This window comes from Sciurus vulgaris, assembly GCF_902686455.1.
Source record: "Sciurus vulgaris genome assembly, chromosome: 3".
NCBI lineage: Eukaryota > Metazoa > Chordata > Mammalia > Rodentia > Sciuridae > Sciurus > Sciurus vulgaris.
The window spans coordinates 95,535,201-95,552,776 of NC_136463.1; the positions used below are offsets into that span (position 1 = coordinate 95,535,201).

General features: G+C 33.2%; 1 protein-coding gene across 5 annotated transcripts in view; it reads right to left on the reverse strand.

The window, feature by feature from the left end:
- LRP1B (LDL receptor related protein 1B) overlaps positions 1–17,576 on the reverse strand; it is a 1,899,381-nt gene that overhangs the window by 103,772 nt on the left and 1,778,033 nt on the right. For all 5 annotated transcript variants that reach the window (XM_079135584.1, XM_079135585.1, XM_079135582.1 and 2 more), the window contains 2 exons: positions 17,423–17,542; positions 15,506–15,747 (listed from right to left, as the gene is read on the reverse strand). In XM_079135584.1, the coding sequence (XP_078991710.1) occupies positions 15,506–15,747; positions 17,423–17,542 (362 nt within the window). The remainder of the gene's footprint in view (positions 1–15,505; positions 15,748–17,422; positions 17,543–17,576) is intronic.

The window sequence follows — 17,576 nt, forward strand, 5'->3', positions numbered from 1 at the left end:
TCCCCCCACTCCTCCCACCCCTCTTTTCCCTCTATACAGTCCTTCCTTCCTCCATTCTTACCACGCTTCTAATCCCTAAACCTAAACCTAACCTTAACAGTAACGCTAACCCCTCCGACCCACATTATATGTCCTCATCCGCTTATCAGCGAGATCATTCATCCTTTAGTTTTGTGAGATTGGCTTATCTCACTTAGCATGATATTCTCCAATTTCATCCGTTTACCTGAAAATGCCATAATCCTATCATTCTTCATGGTGGAGTAATATTCCATTGTATATATATATATGCCACAGTTTCTTTATCCACTCATCAACTGCAGGGCATCTAGGTTGGTTCCACAATTTGGCTATGGTGAATTGAGCAGCTGTGAACATTCACGTGGCTGTATCTCTGTAGTATGCTGATTTTAAGTCCTTTGGATATAGGCCGAGGAGTGGGATAGCTGGGTCAAATGGTAGTTCCATTCCAAACTTTCTGAGGAATCTCCATACTGCTTTCCAGAGTGGCTGCACTAATTTGCAGCCCCATCAGCAATGTATGAGTGTACACTTTCCCCACATCCTCGCCAACACCTATTGTTGTTTGTGTTCTTGATAATCGCCAATCTAATTGGGGTGAGATGAAATGTTAGGGTAGTTTTGATTTGCATTTCTCTTATTACTAGAGATGTTGAACATTTTTTCATATATCTGTTGATTGCTTGTACATCTTCTTCTGTGAAGTGTCTGTTCATTTCCTTAGACCATTTGTTGATTGGATTTTTTGTATTCTTGGTGTAGAGTATTTTGAGTTATTTATAGATTCTGGAAATTAGTGTTCTATCTGAAGTATGAGTGGCAAAGATATTCTCCCACTCTGTAGGCTCTCTCTTCACATTACTGATAGTTTCCTTTGCTGAGAGAAAGCTTTTTAGTTTGAATCTATCCCAGTTGTTGATTTTTGCTTTTATTTCTTGTGCTATGGGAGTCCTGTTAAGGAAGTCTGATCCTAAGCCAACAAGTTGAAGGTTTCGACCTACTTTTTCTTCTATATTATGCAGGGTCTCTGGTCTGATTCCGAGGTCCTTGATCCATTTTGAGTTGAGTTTTCTGCAGGGTGAGAGATAGGGGTTTAATTTCATTCTGTTGCATATGGTTTTCCAGTTTTCCCAGCACCATTTGTTGAAGAGGATATCTTTTCTCCATTGCATATATTTGGTACCTTTGTCTAGTATGAGAAAATTGTATTTATTTGGGTTTGTGTCCGTGTCCTCTCTTCTGTACCATTCATCTACCTGTCTATTTTGGTACCAATACCATGCCGTTTTTGTTACTATTGCTTTGTAATAGAGTTGAAGATCAGGTATTGTGATACCCCCTGCTTCGTTCTTTCTACTGAGGATTGCTTTAGCTATTCTGGGTTTCTTATTCTTCCTGATGAATTTCATAATTGCTTGCTCTATTTCTGTAAGGTACATCATTGGGATTTTAATTGGAATTGCATTGAATCTGTATAGCACTTTTGGTAGTATGGCCATTTTGACAATATTAATTCTGCCTATCCAAGAACATGGGACATCTTTCCATCTTCTAAGGTTTTCTTTAATTTCTTTCTTTAGTGTTCTGTAGTTCTCATTGTAGAGGTCTTTCACCTCTTTTGTGAGATTGATTCCCAAGTATTTTATTTTTTTCGATGCTATTGTGAATGGGGTAGTTTTCCTAATTTCTCTTTCTGAAGATTCATCACTTATATATAAAAATGCATTGGATTTATGAGCATTGATCTTGTAACCTGCTACTTTACTGAATTCACTTATGAGTTCTAAGAGTTTTCTGGTGGAATTTCCTGGTTCCTCTAAATATATAATCATGTCTTCACGGAACAGGGATAGTTTGAGTTCTTCTTTTCTAATTTGTATCCCTTTAATTTCTTTGGTTTGTCTAATTGCTCTGGCTAGAGTCTCAAGGACGATGTTGAATAGAAGTGGTAAAAGAGGGCATCCCTGCCTTGTTCCAGTTTTTAGGGGGAATGCTTTCAGATTTTCACCATTCAGAATGATATTGGCCATGGGCTTAGCGTAGATGGCCTTTACAATGTTAAGGAATGTTCCCACTACCCCAATTTTTTCTAGTGTTTTGAGCATGAAAGGATGTTGTATTTTATCGAATGCTTTTTCTGCATCTATTGAAATAATCATGTGATTCTTAACTTTAAGTCTCTTGATTTGGTAAATGACATTAATGATTTCCGGATGTTGAACAAACCTTGCATCCCTGGGATAAAACCCACTTGATCGTGGTGCACTATCTTTTAATATATTTTTGTATGCGATTTGCTAAAATTTTGTTGAGAATTTTTGCGTCGTCGTTCATTTAGAATATTGGTCTGAAATTTTCTTTCCTCCATGTGTCTCTGTCTGGTTTAGGTATCAGTGTGATATTGGCTTCATAGAATGAGTTTGGGAGGGTTCCCTCCTCTTCTATTTCATGGAATACTTTGAGGAGTCTTGGAATGAGCTCTTCTTTAAAGCTTTTGTAGAACTCGGCTGAGAACCCATCTGGTTCTGGACTTTTCATTGTTGGTAGGCTTTTGATGACCTCTTCTATTTCATTGCTTGAAATTGATTTATTTAAGTTGTGTATGTCCTCCTCGTTCAGTTTAGGTAATTCATATGTCTCTAGAAACTTGTTGATATCTTTGAGGTTTTCTGTTTTGTTGGAGTATAGATTTTCAAAGTAGCTTCTAATTATGTTTTGTATTTCACTCGTGTCTGTTGTGATATTTCCTTGTTCATTCCGAATTTTAGTAATTTTTCTCCCTCTTTTTCTTTGTTAGTGTGGCTAAGGGTTTATCAATTTTGTTTATTTTTTCAAAGAACCAACTATTTATTTTGTTAATTTTTCCGATTGTTTCTTTTGTTTGAATTTGTCAATTTCAGCTCTGATTTTAAGTATTTGCTGTCTTCTACTACTTTTGGTGTTGGTCTGCTCTTCTTTTTCTAGGGCTTTGAGCTGTAGTGCTAAGTTGTTTATTTGTTGATTTCTACTTCTTTTGTTGAATGCACCCCATGAAATAAATCTTCCTCTAAGTACTGCTTTCATAGTGTCCCAGAGATTTTGATATGATGTGTGTTTGTTCTCGTATTTCTAAGAATTTTTTTATTTCCCTCCTGATGTCTTCTGTTATCCATTCATCATATAATAGTGTATTATTTAATCTCCAGGTATCAGAGAAGTTTCTGTTTTTTATTCTGTCATTTATTTCTAATTTGAATCCATTATGATCTGATAGAGTACAAGGTAGTATCTCTATCTTCTTGTATTTGCTAACAGTAGCTTTGTGGCATAAAACATGGTCTATTTTAGAGAAGGATCTATGTGCTGCTGAGAAGAAAGTGTATTCATTCTTTGTTGGATGGTATATTCTATATATGTCAGTTAAGTCTAAATAGTTGATTGTGTTATTGAGATCTCTGGTTTTTTTATTCAATTTTTGTTTGGAAGATCTGTCCAGTGTTGAGAGAGATGTGTTAAAATCACCTAGTATTATTGTGTTATGCTCTATTTGATTTCTGGAATTGAGAAGGATTTGTTTGATATACATGGATGGGCCAATGTTCGGGGCATAGATAGTTATGATTGTTATGTCTTGCTCATTTATGCTTCCCTTAAGCTATATGCAATGTCCTTTTTTGTCCCTTCTGACTAGTTTTGGCTTGAAATTCACATTATCTGAAATGAGGATGGATACTCCAGCTTTTTTGCTGTGTCCATGTGCATGGTATGTTTTTTCCCATCCTTTCACCTTTAGTCTATGGGTATCTCTTTCTATGAGATGAGTCTCTTGCAGGTAGCATATTGTTGGATTTTTCTTTTTAATCCAATCTGCCAGTCTATGTCTTTTGATTGATAAGTTCAGGCCATTAACATTCAGGGTTATTATTGTGATATGATTTGTATTCCCAGTCATTTGACTCATTTTTGTTTTTTGACATGATTTGGTTTCTCCTTTATTTGGCTATTTCTTTAGGCTAGTTTGCTCCCGTTGCTGATTTGCATCGTTGTTTTTCATCTCTTCCTCATGGAATATTTTGCTAAGAATGTTCTGTAATGCCAGCTTTCTTTTTGTAAATTCCTTTAGCTTTTATTTATCCTGGAAGGATCATATTTCATTGTCAAATCTGAAAATAAGTTTTGCTGGGTATAAGATTCTTGGTTGGCATCCGTTTTCTTTCAGGGCTTGGTAAATGTTGTTCCAGGCCCTTCTAGCTCTTAGGGTCTGGATTAAAAAATCTGCTGATATTCTTATTGGTTTCCTCCTGAATGTAATTTGATTCTTTTCTCTCGCGGCCTTTAAAATTCTGCCTTTATTTTGTATGTTAGGTATTTTCATTATAATGTGCCTTGGTGTGGGTCTGTTGTAATTTTGTATATTTGGAGTCCTATAAGCCTCTTGTACTTGGTTTTCCATTTCATTCTTCAGATTTGGGAAATTTTCTGATATTATTTCATTGAATAGATTGTTCATTCCTTTGGTTTGTTTCTCTAAGCCTTCCTCAATCCCAATAATTCTTAAATTTGGCCTTTTCATGATATCCCATAATTCTTGTAGATTCCGTTCATGATTTCTTACCATCTTTCTCTGTTTGGTCAACTTTGTTTTCAAGATTAGATATTTTGCCTTCAATATCTGAGGTTCTGTCTTCCAGGTATTCTATTCTATTGGTTATGCTTTCTATGGAGTTTTCAACTTGGTTTATTGTTTCCTTCATTTCACGGATTTCTGTTTGTTCTTTTTTTCAATATCTCTAACTCCTTATTGAAATGATCTCTTGTTTCCCGTATTTGCTCTTTTAACCATTGATTGGTGCGATCATTTAATGCCTGCATTTGCTCTTTCATCTCCTCCTTCAATGCCTGCATTTGCTCTTTCATCTCCTTGTTTGCTTCCCTGATTGTTTTAATTATGTACATTCTGAACTCCCTTTCTGACATTTCTCCTGCTGTGCTCTCATTGGGTTTTATTGATATAGTATCTAGGTTTGTTTGGGACATTTTCTTCCCTTGTTTTCTCATATTGGTCAGATGTCAGTGGGACTCTGTGATATTGCAAGATTTCCTCTATTGGCTTATAGTGTCCCGGTAGATTTCCAGTGTATCATCTCCCAGCCTTCAGTAGCCTGAAGTCTTGGAGTAACTTGATAATGCAGTACTTCCAAAGAAAGCTGTCCCTAGCCCGCTACTGGTTCCAGGGCTTGGAGCTGGCTCTGCGTGGAAAGGCTCTCACTGGGGGGCCTGCTCCGAGAAGCTGGCCGTGTGGGAGGAGCCCACCACTGGAGTGCGCAGGGCTGCCTGGGGAAGTCTCTAGCTGCCCTGGCCTACTCTGATAAGGCGCCCCTATCCAGGCCTGCCGCCCAGGCTGAGCTTCACCCAGTGGGGGAGACTCACCCCATGGCTCTATTTTAGTCCGAGTCTCTCAATGCCTCCCCTTCTTGAATCCTGGGCTCTGGAGCGACTGGAGATGCAGTCACCCTCTAGTACGCCATCTTGGATCACCCCCAGATTCGAGTCTTAAAACAACTTTGGCTGTGGAGTAGAGAGTGATTTGTGACTGAGGAACAAAACTGAATATAGAGAAATTATATGAGGCTTGCTTAAAGGTCTCCAGGAAGCAGGGTGTGGAAGTTTAATGTAGGTTTCTGTGAGACAAAAGTGGACAAAAATGGGAGCAATCTGGAAGCAAAGTATAATTGAACTTAAATGGATTGAATATTGAGGATAAAATAATTAAGTTGCAATGTTCACCTCTCAAAATCTAGTTTGCCCACTAAGATGAATTCCTAAAACATTCACTGAGGGAAAAAAGAAAAAAAACTATCACCAGAAACATAAAATAATGAGAAGTTACTGCATATATGTGCACTAATTGCTTTGTGTGAATCCATACTAGAATGTTTGAAACAAGCCTATAAAGCGGAGCACACTTGAAAGAAGGCAAGAGCTCAGAAAATTTTAAAAAGCATTGTAATTCATTATTGATGTCCACTTTTATACTATGCTAGAGAAACCAGTGAAATCTTTGGAATCAAGTGGAGCAAGAGAGTCACACCATAAAATATGTATGCACTAATTTTCTCATAATTGACTATTCTTTTATAGCAATGGGAACATTTTCTATCATATTTCTAATGTTCACTTAATATGTGAATAAAGTTTCAGCTACAAGACTGTGCATTCTACTCATTGTCTTAAATACATTTTTCAGTATCTTTCTTGTGTTCAAATTATGTTATTATGTAATGCACACTGAGTAGGACAAATGACTCTTCTAATTTTTTGATATTTATTGCAAATATGACATCTTGTCAATTTTGTCTTTTAGACTTTCACAACACACACTATTCCAGTGAATCAAATTTTCACTAAATGTTCAGTTAGGATCTAAGTACTCAGATCACTTTAAAAACAGGTGTCACCAATTCTGATGGTACATACCTATACTTCTAGTAACTAGGGGGTACTGAGGCAAGAAGATCACAATTTCAGGTAAGCCTGGGCAACTTAGTGAAACCTGTCTCAAAATTCTTCTAAGAAATATGCACCAGAAAATGAGCAGAAGTGTTGTCATTAGGAAATATATTTTGCTGGGTGTAGAGGTACATGCCTACAACAGCAGGGACTTAGGAGTCTGAGGCAGGAGGATGAGAAGTTTGGGGTCAGTTCAGCAACGTAGTGAGGCCCTAAACAATTTAGCAAGACACTTTCTCAGAATAAAAAGTTAAAAGTAAAAAGGGATGGTATGTAACTCGGTGATAAAGCACCCTTGGATTCAATCCCTAGTATCTATCAATCAATCAATAAGGAAGGAAGGAAGGAAGGAAGGAAGGAAGGAAGGAAGGAAGGAAAGAAGGAAGGAAGGAAGGAAGGAAGGAAGGAAGGAAGGAAGGAAGGAAGGAAGGAAGGAAGGAAGGAAGGAAGGAAGGAAGGAAGGAAGGAAGAAAAAAAGAAAGAGGTTTTACATACCAAAGGTGGAGCCCAGTGACAGAGCACTTGCTTTGTATTGAACCGAGGTCAGTGGAGGTGGAGGAGACAGAGGAAGAGGAGGAGAAGTAGGAGGAGGAGGTAGGGGATGCAAGTTTTAACACAGAAACCAGAGACACTGAGAATATGGAGATGGAAGTGACATGGAAGTAACATCTTCTGCTCTCTAGAAATTTTTTCTATATGAATATTTTTGAGATGTATTTGTGTATCCCTTTTACAATTAAAAAAGTTTTGAGATGATATGTTAATACCAAAACATAAATTTCATTAAAATATTTGATCATTAAATTGGTTAGACCCAAACTACATTGAAATTCCTTTGTATAGCAAGTGTTTATTGGAGCAAAAACATGATTTTAAGACTAATGAACGTTATGAGAAGAGTCATCATACCTTCATCCTATGAATTAATTTTAAGATCAACCAGTAATATTTTCACAGAGGTTGAGAGCTTTAGAATATTTATAATTTCATAGTAAGAGGCACTTTTTAATACAGGATTATTTTAAAAGAAATTTCCAATAGAAACTACAAATTTTCAATGTAAGAATTAATTGGAACAGTGAGGGGAGAAAAACATTATAATAGCACTCCAGCAGCAATATACAAGCTGAAAAGCATCCAATGAGGTTGGAAACATTTATATAAGCACTATATAAATATTTATTTATGAATTCATTATCTCATACAGAATTCATTCTTTTTACTTCAGTTGTCATCATGTGTGTGGTAACTTAATTCTTTAAGACTTTGAGAGAAAAACATACCCATGGTTTCCTCTTAACTAACATAGGACTATTTGCTATATCAAAAAAAGAAAGAATAATAATAAATAAAAAGTATTTCTGAAATTCAAATTTGCAGAAAACCATATAATTTTTACTATGGTTATAAAAATATTTTCTGTTTAGGTATGGCCAAAAATGTGTGATATACTATATAACCCCTGGAATATAAAAATGGTTTATTATTAGAAAATCTTTCATAGTGACTCTTTAATATAATTTCCCACAAATTAAAAATGCAATGCAATCTCAATCCAATTATGATGCTTTTATTCTTCTAATCATATCTAAAAATTCTTATCAGTAAAAATATGTATCCATAGAACAGTATACACCTAGCAGAAAAAAACAAACTTCATTGATAAATGCAAAACTTAATCTCAAAATTATTGTGCTGAGTAAAATAAGAGAGAAAATACACATACTTGTATTTGGAAAAAGGAAAGAATAATGAGAGAAAACAAACCTTTTTTGGTGGGAGGAGGGCAGTGAGGTGATCAAGGTAAAAGAATAGATTATCTAGGAAAAAAACGTTGTGGATTATGGACATGGTATCATTTTGATTGTGATGATGGGTCAACTTTTAAAATTGTAACTGTTTATAATATGCATTGTAACTGTGTTTACAATACATATTTAAACATGTATAGTTTATTATACAACAAATGCAACTTAGTTAACCTGCTAAAATGCTATTGATGTGACAGATATCAATTTCTAGAAAAATAACTTTTTGGTACAGGACAAGCTGTAATTTACCTCAAGAGGGTTGTGGACTTGGAGGAAACTACAAAATTTCACTTTTTATGTTATGTGACTGTATATGTCAATTTTTATATTTTGTATATTCAAATATAAAATTGGAAATTAAAAATACCATAATTATAATATTATATAGCACTTCCATGCCATACAATAGGTTTAGTTAGAATTTATGGTGACTACACTATTGACTTATATAACAAAGATTTTTAATTAATATATGCTTACTAATTTTTAGAGAAATTGTGTACCTACCATCTGATGGGCAATGTTCTAAATACTAGGATTAAAGAATGATCAAATTTGCAAAAATACCTGCTGCCTTGGAACTTATTTATAGCAAGATGAAGTAGGTAACAGATAGCCAACATAACAGTTGGATAAATTATATGGCACAGTGGCAAAGATAAGAACTGAGATAATTAAAAAAAAAAAAACAGCAGAATATTAAAGATTAATCAGAAGATAGGAATGGGGAAATAGATTGCAATTATGAATGTTTTCCATTCAAATGGTCACATTTGGGCAAATTTGAAGGAGTTGAGTGATTAGGCCATGTAGGATATCAGGGTAAAGGCCATTTTAGGTAGAAGAAACTTTCAGGCAAGATCTTACATTGGAAGGTACTGATGAATTTTAGAAATAGCACAACTTCCCTAGAGAAAAGAGAGTAAAGGGATGAAGCTATGGGGTACAAAGTCAAAGAAGTAATAGGAGATCAGATCTTGTAAGGTCATGCAAGACATTACGAGGTTTTATAGAGAAAAACACAGGATATACTTGTCAGAAATAAAATGTGATGCAATCTATGTTTTATATGGAGCATTCTGGCTTCTATGCTGTGAAGAAGAAAGCAAGAGGATCTGTTAGGAGGCAATTGTACCAATCCAGAAGAGAAGTGATAGTCATTCAAAACTAGGTACTTTCAGATCACATCTCATTTTTGAGATATGACCCAATTTCCTTCTCAAGATTATCTCCTCTCTGTTTCTGTGACTCTGTATTATCCTCTCATTGTCATCATTTTAATCTCATAAAGTAACCAACTCCTGGATGTACCCTGGACACCTGGATGTTCTCAACAGGATTACAAGATTCTCCACGTATGGGAAGAAGGAGAGGCATCAAAAATGACTCCAAGATTTTCACTTCAATTATGTGGCAAATGAACAGATGTCATTAAATGACATTTGAAGAAGCAGGTTTGGGCAATCATGGAAGTTTATTTGGGGGCAAGGTACTTAAGGAGATTTTTTAGATATTCAAAAGGAAAAGTAAACAGTTAGACATGGACCAATACCAATTATGTAACTGTAAGTATGTGGATGCAACAAAGAAGTAAGGAAACAGAGAGAAGAACAATTCTGATCTCAGAGGTATTCAATTTTAAGGGAGGAGGAGAAAAGGAGTTAGCAATAGATGCAAGATGGGAAGAAAAATAGCAATACATTTTTCAATCACCAATAAAAGAGTAACTACATTACTGATTCATCTTATAACTATTTGATTTTTAGGTTTCTTGTTACATAAAATGGTGTAACAGACAAAAGATCTATTTAAAGCTTGGCTGAAGAGATTGATCTTATAACTATGTGAAAAAGGGTTACTCCTCTCTAGCACTACCAATGTTTTGGCCAGGATAATTTCCTTGCTGTGGGGTCATTAGGCACCCTCTCTGACCCTACCCACTCAATGCTAGCAGTACTATCTTAATATGTTCACTTTCTACTCATCCACTAAACATTCGCCAAAATATTTAATGAATCCAGGTCATCAAACTTATTGAACACTCCTTTGTCCTCATTAACTTGATCTTTTAGCAGTGCATGAGATAATGACTTTAATCTCTTTCTTAAGATACTCTCATACCTTTGTTTCTGTGACTATATTCTCCTTTCCTCCTAATGCATTGGTCAGTCCTTCACTTCATTCTCATGTTAGAGCTTCCGTCTAGCTCTTTTTATTTCTTCTCTGTTCTCTCACTAGTAAACTAATCTGGCTTCATGGTTTTAGATATCTCCTCCATTCTTCTATTCTTTCATGTGTATCTCTAGACCACAGATCTAAGATTCAGCCTTGAATACATCACTGACTACTTGGTATTTCACATGGATCTCTTACAGCTGTCTCGGATGTGCAACTAAAACCAAAACTGTAGTATACTATTATTAGAATCCTAAAGTTATGTAACCCAGAATTCCAGTTTATCAGTCTTGAGTATTTCCTGTCTTCATTTCCACATCCACTCTTAGATCAAAGCTTTCCAGTTACATTTCCACCCACTGCTTTCCATCTGCTTTGAGATAACAGTACTACAAAATGTCAGCACTTGGTGTACAATAGCTTTCTACAGGGACCTCTTTTCTTCTCATGAAAACTATTCTCTGTCTTAAAAGTAGAATCATTGACAGGTATTTATAAATGGTATTACTTCCTCCTCAAATCTTAGATCTCAGCTCAAATCTTCTTTTCAAATGGACTTTTATTCACTATATTATTCAAAACTTATAATGTGTATTTTTCTTTTTTAGTGCATTATTTATTTCCTTGAACACAGTTTTCAAAGTTGGAATTTTTGTGAACCAAGAACCAAGCACCAAAACTAACTTTTAGAAGGTTTTAAGTAAACCTTCAATTATGAATGAATAAATCTTGGCTAGTTCACCTTCAAATGCTATATGGTCTGATTAATGATTTATTCAGCATTAGTAATTTTAAACTCAAGTGTTTTATATAGTATTATATTCTAAAACAAGACTTTGAAGTCTTGTATATGTGTGCGCACACACACACACACACACACACACAACTTGTGGGTACTGATGCACTTCTATGCTTGTGTATATGTGTGTGTTACACATAGACCCATAAGTTAGGTATGAGGTTTATAACTGGGACTTAATTAAAAATTGAAATATATTAATTATAACACAATTAGATATTTGCTAAAAGCTTTTTAGGAAACAATAGCCTAATCAATTTTTGAGGAAAAGATGTGATTGTTCACAAATAAAGTTATATGCATGTTCATCTTGATCACTCTGTTTTGCATAAAAGAAAATATGCCAAAATGGTATTCATGTGTTAAAATCAAATAGATCATATCAACCTGAGAATTTGTTTTGCTTAGGAATATTTAAATCCTTAATGGTAAAAATCTAATCTGTTTTTTATAGTAATTTACATTTTTCCAAACATTGACCTACTTTATAGTGCTTGCCATCATGTATTTTTCCATATAGCATTTCTTAATAGAAATGGTAAATTACTGGAAAGTATGTACAATTGTTGCATAATGCTATCATATTATGTCTGACTGCTAAAATTTAAATTCAGAAATCTCATTATGCTTTACATATAGATTGGATCATGTCAGTTTTTTAAGTTTTAAATTATTTAATTTTCTTAAAGGAAAAATTTCATCCATTTTGTATAGCCCAGGGGGTTAGAAAATTATAAGCATTTCTAACTATAAAATAACCAACTCCACATTTGAAATTTTAATTTGTAATCATAATTAGTATTCCAAACAATTTTACAGATTGCTGAAGAGTATTCCCTTCATAATTAAAAAAAAAAAAAGATCATATTGAAAATCACCTTCCCTTGGAATGGACTTCAGTTAACATTTAGTTTTTGAGCAATATTCTATCTCAGCATAGACTTTCAGTATCTGTGGAGATGGTTTCAGGACTCCCTACTATCACATGGCTAACTCCTTCCATCTGGCTGAGAATGAGGTTATAACTAATGTGTCCACAGTTTGATTTGTGCATTTTCCTCTCCCTTTCCTATTGATTCAGAGATAGAAATCAATGTGCCATAATCAGTCTAGGAAAAAACTTGAATTTAATCTTCAAAGGATTGGGGAAGTTTTAGTCATTATCATTTAATATCTGTGTCAAAACTTAGAAGATGAAATAGATCCCATACTCATTAAATTTATGAATGACTAGCTGGTGACTGTTCGAAAAGCAAATACTTTAAATGGCAGAGTAAGTCTTAAGGGTAGAAAATCAATACATTATACGGGAGATGAATTTCACAGAAATAAATACAAGTTATACAGATAATGCATGGATAGACATATAATATGTCACAGATCTTTTGCAAATTCTGTATGTTTTTTAATCTGGAAAGTTTTATTGGAAAAAACTTTAGAAATTGTCAGCCTCAATAATGTAGTTGTTTTTCAGAGAGTAAACCGAGACTCAGCAACATGACATTTCTTTAGTTAATTGCTCTATAGTTCCCATTGTTCATTAAATTAAGATGGCAAAAATTAGACTTATTTCATCTTTATAATATTGAGATACCTGGATTACAAAAAAGATTCAGAGACTATAGTTAAATGACTGCCTTCATTCATGTAGCCATGTATTCATTTTTAAATAATATACTGGCTGAAATGTCTGAGGAATTTAGCTTACAGTACAGTGCTAAAACTCCTGACTCAGAGGGTCCATGACTTGTAGTCAGCCATGATGAACTACTCAGTAGAAAAGAGACTCCTACTATTACAGTTACCTAATTTTCTTCCTGGTGAATACTATTTGTCATGGTAAGTTGAGAAGAATGGAGGAAAACCAAAGTCTAGATCATACTGCACCATTAGTAAACAGTCACTAAATTAAGTTTCATATGCTATTCACTAAAGGATAGTCAATAGCTTTGTAACGAGTTGTGAAAAATTCTATAACACATTAATAAAGTTAAATATAAGAAACAAAAATAAATAAAATATATGTAAGTAAATGCCTATAATATACAAAGAAATACATATATATAAACATCTGCATAGATATGAATAAAATCAGTTACTGAATATTAAAAGTATACTATTATTAAATGTTAAATGAAATGTAGGCTTCTGACCTACAATACATTGTGTTCACTGAAGTACACTGATTGTATTTCAATCTCCATAAGGAAAACTAAATAAAATCGAACAATTTTCACTGAAAAAAAAAAAAAACTACATCAAAATTAACTAAAGATGTAGCTAGGTGTGGGGGTACATGCCTGTAATACCAGTAACTTAGGAGACTGAGGCAGCAGGATTGCAAGTTTGAGGTCTGCCTCTGCAATTTACCCTGTCTCAAAAGAAAAAGATCAATAACTTTTTAAAAAGGGGTGGAAATGTAGCTCAGTGGTAAAGTGCCCCTGGGGCCAATCCCCAGTATAGAAACAACAACAACAATAATAATAATAATAATAATGTGAGTATTTTTTATCAATTATAATGTTCAGATGTAATTTGCAAATAATTATTAATGTAATATTATATGGCAAAGTACAATATCTTGCTAATCATCAACATTACCAATAGAATCATCATACTCTTACTATCAAACATTTATATAGGACATAATATGGCCCTGAAACGTTAAATGTGAATATATATTATGCAAAATGAATTTGTATATTATTATATGTAATTAATAATAGTATATTATATGTACATATATAGACAAATTATTTAAGCCTCACTAGCTCTCCACACCATGAAATAGTATGGAGAAACTAAGAGCCTAGGAAGGGACAGGAACAAAAGTAAAACCCAGATGGCATAATTCCACAGAGTATGCTCTTTATTACATCATTAACAATAAGTAAAATGGTGTCATAGGAGCAATGTTTTCACAAAGTAGACTTCTGTGTTAGAGATAAAGTTAATGCTAATTAATGACTCTGAGTCAGTGTTTTATTCTGATAGAGTGGAAGGAGATTACTTGTTAGACACAGAAGGCAGAGTGATCTGCTAAATTTAATGACTCTTTCCTAGAACTTTCCTCGGAACTGTTCTCAATAGAAGTAAAACTACCCCATTTGTGTACAATGAATAAAAATGTAGTCTGTAAAAAAATAAAAAATAAATAATCAAAAAAAGAATTAAAACTATTACAGAACACCATGTTTGAAAGAGGAGAATTTGATGAACAACTCAGGTATAGATGAATTTTTACTTAGAGTCAACTTAAGCTAAACCTGGATTCAAAAGCCAATAACACCTCTTTTAAAACCAGTTTACTGCTATCTACTGCTGACTAAAATTAAAATATGTTCCAGATTTGCATCGAGTGATATCAATAGAGTTCAAATCTTTGTGGTAGATGCCAGAGCAAAAAGTAGTGAGAACTTCCAGACAGGTAACTCTGATTCTTTTTAAATATAAAGTTTCAGTTACATCCTGCTGTGATAGTACTTGACTTGTGGGTTGTATGGGAATAGGCCAGGCTTTTTAAAAGCAAGTATTTATTTGTCATTTTTCTTCCAGGTTACTTCAAATTATAAAACACACAATAACTTGACATGCCCTCAAATGAAAAGGGACAGTCTACAACCACGAATCTGAACAAATGTTCTAGTTTATTTTTCTCGAAAAGAATAAACATCATAATCAACATGTCCATCATACAGCAGCAAGCAATACTGTTCTGTTTTGGATTTTCCCTGAAACACAACGATCAGGAGTCAGAAGAAATAGTTACACTTCCAAGTTGATCTCTTGCCCTAGAACAGAAGCATTCTTCTGATACTGTTAAAATTTAAACAATTCCCATCACTTTGCATTATTTTTTACTGTAAAAAATGAAGTGATTTTCATATTCTCATCTCAAGAAAAAAAGACTCATGTTCATAATATGTTGTGAAACTCGATGAAATAAAATGTACACTGTTAGGTATCATTCACTACCATTTTTATAGAGCAAAGGCAAATGAATTAAATAAAAAAACAAAATCATGTTTGTGAAGTAAATCATGTGTTTCTTTAAGACTCAATAAGTACAGAATATTTTTTCTATATTGGGAGAATGTTAGGAGGAATAAATGAATATCTCAATTAATTCCTATTATCAGATATTGCAATTTTATTTTAAAAGTAAAGGGTAGGAGGTATGGCCTTCAAATATTCAACATCATTTACTTACAATCAAGCCACTGTTCGTTTGTCTTTTTTGTCTGCCAGGGATTCTTTTGTAGAAAATTCCGCCTGGATTAAACTGAGTACTCCAAATAATCATATCTCTTTGATAATATACATCCATTCCTGTTATTCTTGAATTATGTTCAATATGAGAAATTTGTTGATGATCGCCACTGTAGTTGAATGGATATATAAAACCCAGGATATCAGTGTCATTAGCAATGTAGAGAACTTGATCTTCAGAGCCTGGAGATTATTATAATAAAATACAAAAATAAAGTAAATTTCAACTACAGTAAAAGCAATTATTATACTTTTAAACTGAGAACTGTTATGCTTAATACAGTTTCTTCTGCAATGAAAATCGACATATTTTGTATCATTTTTTAGTAGTAATGACTTATACTTTCTGATGCCCACTTTTCTATCATTATAACATTTATAAATAGTTATTGGTATATTTTTCTAGCACAAAGTTTACCTTTTGGCTAGAAATTAGGAATTTGTAAAATATGCCCTTTTTATGAAGAGAGATTTTTACTTGGTAAGAAAAATTACGTACAGACTTCAGTCTTTATTACATTAAAGTTCTATAATCTCTAAATTGTCTAGAATACTATTAAGCTGAACATTTTATCTTAGTGTTTTGAACATATAATATTAATATCATATATGATATTGTATAAATGTCATTTTCATACTGAAAACTAAAACCCTAAAATGAATTCTGAAAATATTAATTAAAACATTAATGTAAATACTGAACACAGAATGAATTGTATATATTGTTTCTGAAAATAAATAAACACTACTAATAATGCACACTGAGGTATAGTTCAAATCTATAATCTTAAATAGCTCTCACTTGGAAAATTTTTATTATGGGCCAGGCACTATTTGTAAGCATTTCACAATTTATTTCCACATCTTACAACCATTAAAATAGATATTAGGATTTCTCTTTTCTAGATGAGAAACTATGGTTTCAAGTATTTAGTGACTCCTTCAAATACAACCTGAAAAGCATAGTGCTGAGATAAGAATTTGAGAATATGTAATGCCACTGCCCACACCTTATCCATAGTATCACATGCTTTTCTGGTGTAATAACAATCTCATTAGCAGTGTTCATTCATACCCTCTGGCAAACAACATAGAAGTTATAATATTATTTAATAAAAATATATGAACATTAAAAGCTTAACACCTACACCTGTCATTTATTTTTTTCTAATGAAACTGGTAAATACAAGAGGTATAATACTTCAAGTAAGATGTTGTCTTAAAACTTTTAAAATTGTTATTTGAATTGTATTCGTTTTGTAATGATAGTTTAGTTTTTGTCTTACTGGTTTTCTAATTTCTCATATATACTGAAAGTATATCATAAACAAAGAAACTTTATATATTGTGACTTACACTGGTTTACAAATTATTTCAAACATAAAGTGGTTTTACCACTAGCTATATTTTTGACATTTATATAAACCTTCCCAAGTTATATTATTTTTAGAGTGGACAAAATGCAAATAGAAAGAAGGAATAAGTTCTAATGTCCTACAGCATGGTGGGGTGATAACTAGTTATAACAATTCATTATAAAAATTATAAAAAAGAATTAGAAAGGGAAAATTTAGAGGTTTCCCATAGGAAGAAATGATAAATACTTAAGAGATGAAAATGCATCCATATTGTATACAAGTATCAAATTATCCTACCACATTTCATAAATATGTATAATTATTGTGACTATTAAAATTTAATTTTAAACATACTAATCAACTAGCCAAATTAATTAGCAAGAAAATGTATGTATCGTTTCAGGAATGAAGTTACTGCTAAAATTCAATATGAATCATTATTTTCCTCTCTTTTAGCATAACATTTGTAATAGCATTTGTAATAATGATTCTAACTTTACCTTTTGCTATGCAAGTATTATTTCTTTCTTGAAAATTCTGGTCACACACACATTTATATGATCCTTCTATATTTATACATTGGTGGGAACATGTGCCAAACACCAAACATTCATTAAGGTCTAGAAAAAAAAAGCTCAAAATAGCATCATCATA